The 7,148-nt window shown below is 41.9% G+C and overlaps 1 protein-coding gene across 2 annotated transcripts in view; it reads left to right on the forward strand.

Annotated features, from left to right (window-relative positions):
• ap1g1 (adaptor related protein complex 1 subunit gamma 1) overlaps positions 1-6,880 on the forward strand; it is a 153,116-nt gene extending 146,236 nt beyond the window's left edge. For both annotated transcript variants that reach the window (XM_068049304.1, XM_068049303.1), the window contains exons 21-23: positions 1,792-1,952; positions 2,685-2,783; positions 6,273-6,880. In XM_068049304.1, the coding sequence (XP_067905405.1) occupies positions 1,792-1,952; positions 2,685-2,783; positions 6,273-6,374 (362 nt within the window). In that variant the 3' untranslated portion in view covers positions 6,375-6,880. The remainder of the gene's footprint in view (positions 1-1,791; positions 1,953-2,684; positions 2,784-6,272) is intronic.
• Positions 6,881-7,148: the final 268 nt, after the last annotated feature.

Genomic DNA, 7,148 nt, shown 5'->3' on the forward strand with positions numbered 1-7,148 from the left:
TGATATGCACTCGGTGGTTTCCTGCCTGATTCTTCTTGACTGCCGACTGGTCACCCATTCTCCCTCTCCCTGCTTATTCTTAAGCTGTGGGGTGACCACATCTATAAATGTGCTATCCACGTAGCTCTCATCCTCAAGAATGCACCGCAGTATCGCCAACTGCTGCTCAAGTTCCAAAACCCAAAGCTGAAGCTGCTGCAATACACACTTCCTGCATAAATGGTTATCCAGCATACGGGAAGCATCCTGGAGCTCCCACATAGCACATGAGGTGCACTGTCGAGGTTGAAGCACCCGTCATTCCTTTATTAGTTGAATCTTTACTACTGCAAAAAAAAAACCTTACCAATACTGCAACATCTTAGAATTATTAATAAAACCTTACTAGTACTGATAAATCCTACTAATAAGCAACACAGTTCAATAGTTAAAATAAACCTTACTCAAAAAAGGTGATACTCACCAGCCACTCACTTGTTCCTTATTAATAATTTTTTACTCATTCATAGTCTGCCAGTTGTTGAGACGCTATCATCCAGTTATTTACTGATACTCCCTAACGGTAGTGTACTAACCCAGCTATTTACACAGCATCTTAAAGTTAGGGAGACGAAGAGATTTAGGGAGGAAATTCCAGAGCTTGAAGTCAAGCCTGCTGATGTTTAGGCAATAGATGAGTGGGATGGTGAATTAAAGTGGCAAGTAAATCGACTTTCAGGGTCAAACTTGCAGATTGTAAGATCGCAAAGCAATCATCCAGTTTGTGTTTGGTCGTCTCAATGTACAGGACACTGCATCGTAAGCAGCGATTACACTATATGAAGTTAGTAGAAGTTCAAGTAAATTGCTGTTTCACCCAGAATGAGCATTTGGGGCCCTGGATGATGGGAAAAGGGGAGGTGAAAGGGTAGTTGTTGCATGGGCAGGTGTTGGGGATGATGGAAGAGTGTTCAAGGGTGTTATAGAAAGAATGATCCCTTGGAATGCAGATGTGTTTGGTGACATCATGCTGCATTGGTAGAAATGGCAGAGGATTGACTGCGGAGGCTGGTGGGATGGAAGGTGAGGACAAGGGGGGCCTTATTGTGGTTCTCGGGGAGGAGAATGGGGTGAGGCCAGAAATGGAAGACACTTTTGAATAACCTATTAACCACAAGGAGGGGAATCCTTGGCTGAGTGATAGCAAAATTTGAGAAATTCTGGTGTGGAAGATAGCATTGTCGGAACAGATGCGATGGAGGCTGAGAAACTGGGAGAACGGAATGAAGTCCTCAGAGCCAGGTGGGAGGAAGCTGACGGAGTTGGTGGAGTTGAGGAAGGGAAGAGTAAAGTTGGAGATGGACCAAGTGAAGGTATGGGAGGGGTAGAAGCTGAGCCAAGCTAGTGACTGTTTCCAGTTCCAGGTTGGAGCAGGAATTGGCAGCAATTGTCATCAATGTGTCGATAAAAGAGGTCAAGGAGGGGATACGGATAAAACTAGAACAAGGAACAGTCTGCGCATCTCACGAAAATGCAGGCAAAGATAGCACCACTGCAGATTCCCAGGGCGACACATTTTTGGAGGAGGTGCATAGACTTAAAGGAAATATTGTTCATTGTGAGAACATGTTTGGGGTGGTGGTGGATGGGGACTGGTCGGGCCACTTCATTGAAGAATGCTGTCCTGATGAGCAATGGAGATGTCGACGGTCTTGACGTCCATGGAGTGAAGGAGACGGTTCGGGCCTGAAAGCTGGAAATGGTTAAACGTAATGTTGTGTAGCCACTAAGTATATTTTTTTTATTCTACAGGCATTCCTCCTGTTACAGCATACTGTAAAGGTGGTTTGAAAATAGAGTTCAACTTCGAACGTTCCAACACGAATCCTAACGTAACTGTTGTTACAATTAGTGCTACCAACTCCACAGAAGGAGACATGACTGATTTTGTATTTCAAGCTGCAGTACCAAAGGTATTTGCCTAGTTTAATGTACTGTTAGGCCAAGGTGGTGGTTGTTTAAGGAAATGGCTTCACTGTCCACTCGCTAGGATGTCAGGAAAGCAGTGGGTAATTCATCAGTCAGAACAATGATTTCACAAAATGAGCTACAGCTTGGACCAAACAGTTTTCCAAGTTGAAGTCCACAACTTTTGAAGGGTTAATGGGCGAATGTGATGGCAATCCAGGAAACCCAAATTGTGAGTATAGTTTTGGTCAAAAAATACAAAATTTTTGGAAGTCTATTGAAAGAAAAAAATACAAAGAATGATTGATACCTCAGGAAAAGGCAGCAACGACACCAGAAAAATTTCTCCTTTAAAAAAAAAAGTGTACTCTAACAGCTGTAATTAAGCAAGTGTTTTCAGCTTTTGAGCTACATTATTATGTGCTAATGAGGAAAGCAAAGTGACAGCTTTGTAAGAGAGCACTAAGTTGGATGTGTAAATTGAGGGAAGGATCATTGAGCATTTTGATGAATTTACAGTTTTGGGTGTCTAGGTTTTGATAGTGCCTGACCTCTGATCTTATAAGTGATTGAAATAATAGGAATTTGTTTAATGTATGCTGCTTTTATCCACACATGATCAATTAAATATTCAAGTAGTATATTTCAAGTGATCCCAAGATATTTGAAGTATTAATTAAAGCTGTAGATTGTTTTGAATGCTTATATTCATGTTCTGTTTTCCTTAAATTCTGCAGACATTTCAGCTGCAGCTTCTTTCTCCAAGTAATAACATAATTCCAGCACGAAATGCAGGAGCTGTTACACAAGTCATTAAAGTGCTTAATCCACAGAAGGTATGTCATAGATTTCTAATGAGAATTTCAATTTGTAGATGAGGTTCTTGACAGCATTTGGGACAATCTTGGATGCTGTCTTTCTAGTCCAACTTGAGTTGGACCTCTTCAGAGAGCATATGAAAATTTCAGCTGTTTAGCAGGCAACTGCTTGCTAAGGAGCAATGAGAATAAAATGTACGTAATACACCTCACTTCACATTTGTATTTTTACTTAAAACGTGTGCTGCTTTCTGCCATCTACCATTTCCCAACAACTAGTTCAGATTTGACTCTCAATGTAACTTCTGCATAAACATAGCTCGAGTACCTTTGTCTTGTGGAGATGTACCTTATTTGCCTTCATTGCTCTCCCAGTGACCAAGATCGGGCATAAAGTTTCCACAAAATTGCACTAGTTTTCAGAAGTGACACCATGCCCACCCAAGTTTGCATTCAAACTCATTTGCATATCAGCAAACATAAAATCTTCCATGAACCAGTGCAATAGAGTCGTGTTTTAGAATGTAATTTTTTTTGCATTAAAAATATTCATTGATTATATTTGAAAGGTAACCAGGTGCAGCTTTATCAATACAGCTGAAATCATTTATCATAAAATTAGTATTTTTGATCAGTGTCTTGTCCAGCATCTGTGAGTAACCTAATTTTAAATAAGTAATGATAAATTTATACAGAACCATTTCATTGGTGTATAGTAGTCAGTTTCTTAGTAAATTAAATATTTAAATTTTAAAAGGTTGCCTGTTGATGGCTTTGCACCAAAAAAAGCTTAATTTTAAGAGCCGTTTTGCGGGAATGGTCGCAATTCATGGAAACTTCGAAGCTGATTGATTTTGATTGGAACGTGGCCATTTTCCAGCGTAATGTTTAACTTTTTCCCTGATACTGGTCATCCAATGTAAGCATCGCTGGCAAGGCCAACATTTGTTACCCATCCCTAATTGCCCTTAAGAAGATGGTGGTGAGCTGCTTTTTGAAGTGCTGCAGTCCATCTCGTGTAGGTGCACCCACAGTGCTGTTAGAAAGGGAATTCCAGGTTTTTGACCCAGCAACAGCAAAGAAGCGGTGATGCAGTTCCAAGTAAGGATGATGTCTGACTTGGAGGGGGAACTTACTGGTGGTGTTCCCACGCGCCTGCTGCCCTTGTCCTTCTAAGTGGTAGAGGTCGCGGATTTGGAAGGTGCTGTCGAAGGAGGCATGGCGAGTTGCTGCAGTGCATCTTGTGTATAGTACACACTGCTGCCACTGTGCACCGGTGGTGGAGAGTGAATGTTGAAGGTGGTGGACGGGGTGCCAATCAAGCGAGCTGCTTTGTCCTGGATGATGTCTAACTTCTTGAGTGTTGTTGGAGCTGCATTCATCCAGGCAAGTGGAGAGTATTCCATCACACTCCTGACTTGTGCCTTGTAGACGATCAGCAGCCTTTGGGAAGTCAGGAGGTGAGTTACTCACTGCAGAATTCCCAGCCTCTGACCTGCTTTTGTAGCCACAGTACTTATATAGCTGACCCAGTTAACTTTCTGGTCAATGGCAACCCCCAGGATATTGATAGTGGGGAGGATGCCATTGAACATCAAGGGGAGATGGTCAATGCCCGATACCTGTGTGGCACGAATGTTACTTGTCTCCTATCAGCCCTCGCCTGGGTGTTGCCCAGGTCTTGCTGCAAGTGAACATGGTCTACTTCAGTATGTGAAGAGTTTGTGAATGGCTCTGAACACTGTCCAATCATTAGCGAACATCCCCCCTTCTGACCCTATGCTGGAGGGAAGGTCATTGATGAAGCAGTTGAAGATGGTTGCAACTCGGACATTACCCTAAGGAACTACTACAGTGATGTCATGGGACTGAGATGATTGACCCTCAACAACCACAACCATCTTCCTTTGTGCTAGGTATGACTCCAACCTTTGTAGAGTTTTCCCCATGATTCCCACTGACTCCAGTTTTGCTAGGGCTCCTTGATGTCAAGGGCAGTCACTCTCACCTCACCTGTTGAATTCAGCTCTCTTGTCCATATTTGGACCAAGGCTGCATGGTCCTGATGGAATCTAAACTGAGCATTGGTGAGCAGGTTGTTGCTGTTTAAGTGGTGCTTGTTGACAACGCCTTCCACTTTGCTGATGATCAAGAGTAGACTGATGGGCTGATAATTGGTCAGATTGGATTTGTCCTACCTTTTGTGTACAGGACATACCTGGGCAGTTGTCCACATTGTCAGGTAGATGCCATTGTTGTAGCTGTATTGGAACAGCTTGACTAAGCGTGTGAGTAGTTCTGGTGCACAAGTTCTCAGTACTCCTGCTGGGATTTTGTTGGGGCCCGTAGCCTTTGATGGGAGAGGGCATATCCAGGGATGGCGATGAAGTCTGGGACATCGGCTGTCAGGTATGATTTGATGAGTATTACGATGTCGGGCTGTTGCTTGACTTGTCTGTGGAACAGCTGTCCCAATTTTAGCACAAGTCGCCAGATGTTTGTAAGGAGGACTTTGCAGGGTCAGCTCGGCAGGGTGTGCCAATGTCGTTTCCAGCACCTAGGTCAATGCCGGATGGTCAATAGAGTTTTATTCGATTTTTCTGTGGCGGCTTGATACAATGAAGTGGCTTGCTAGGCAATTTCAGAGGGCGGTTAAGAGTCTCGTTGCTTAGTACATGGGCTCAGTCCCCTATCATTCAACACCTTGGTACAGCACACTGGAAAACTACTTTGAAAGCTGCTTTTATTTTTGGCTATTCTCTGCCTTATTCGTACACCTGGGGCAAACTTGCTTACTAGATTTAGCATCGTCTTATACTATGCTGCCTCATTCTGTTGCAAATAGCAAATATTGCCACAGACCAGAAGTTTACACACTAAAACAAGTATCTTTATTTACACAAATAGTTTTATCAAACTACAAATTTATATATACAAAATGAGTACTCTGTAAAGGAATGATTGATTGATAAGATATACTTCTGATCAAGTTGCATTGTCTCTGTGAAATAACAAATCAAGTTCTTATGGTCCAAGGAATTTGGTCTTCTATTAATCAGAAGTAAAATATATTTATGAAAATAAATAAAAGTAAATGATAGGCAAATGTTTTCAGAAGCAATGAATCTTGACGCCACTCTGTGGCGGAATGGAACTGAGGGAATTGCTCTTTCAGAGAGCCAGTGCGGACCCGATGGGTCAAATGGCCTCCTTCTGCACTGTAACGATTCTGTGACTTTGAAGCAGCAAGAGTCAGCCACACACTAGTCACATAGAGTGCATCAGGTGGGGGTAGCAAGTTCCCAATTGGGTACTTCCCACAGATACCAGTAGCATTCATGGCCATTTTTTCTGGTGCTAATCTACAGGTTACCATATCTATTAAGTTCAAGTTTACAGTTGTGAAAGCGCGATTCAAAGTTGCAACTTCTGGATTGTGTCCAGTGCCATACATGAATATTTTAATTTTTCTTTTAATGTTAATCAATTTTGTCTTTCTGTTTTTAGCAACAACTTCGCATGAGGATAAAGATCACGTATAACCTTAATGGATCACCAGTGCAAGATTTAGCAGAAGTAAATAATTTTCCCCCTCAATCGTGGCAGTGATTGTTTGGGTGGCAACAATCTCTTTTCCATCAGTGGATTTTGGTAAATCTTTGGGAAGGTCATATCCTAAGAGTGCCCTTACGCGCAACATCATAACATATATCGGCCCTCAGTGTGGGATGTAAAATTAATGAACAAACTTTGAGGAATATCATGCCTACAAATGCTAATCACTTTTCAAAACAAATCCATATTGGTCTCTATCAGCATCATGTTCATCGTTGGAGTATCTGCTTGTCGTATGCACTCTGCTTTACCCCACTGATCTTTGCAGAACTTGGAACATTTGCACAGAAGATGTGATCCAGTTTATGCTACCCTCGAGTGCCCGGCAGTTTTGCAAGGTTTCAGAGCACATCAAGAAGCTGCTGTTTTTCTACTACTGGCCATTCGCATTTATTGGGAACTAGAGTGGAGAGAATTATAAATTGGTTGCAATGGGTTCTATACTGTAATGATTTTCAATTCATTCAACAAAGGATCTCATAATAAAATGTCCAACAGTCTTCAAAAGCATTTTTGCCCTCTCTTAGCATTTAACCTGTAAACTGTATAAGTTACTAATTGGATGATGACTCTCAACACTTTCTCATCCAGAAATCTACTTTTAATGAGTGAGGATTGCTGATGCTTGCTCAGTCAGAAAACAGTGCTAGTCAGGTCACGCTAAATTTTGATAATGAGCTCTGAATATCTGTGACAATCTGATTTAGCAGCAAGAATCTTAGTTGCATCATTATCCTGAACAATAAGACTTCCTGCCTTGTTTTTCAA

This window comes from Heterodontus francisci, chromosome 17 (genome assembly GCF_036365525.1).
Source record: "Heterodontus francisci isolate sHetFra1 chromosome 17, sHetFra1.hap1, whole genome shotgun sequence".
NCBI lineage: Eukaryota > Metazoa > Chordata > Chondrichthyes > Heterodontiformes > Heterodontidae > Heterodontus > Heterodontus francisci.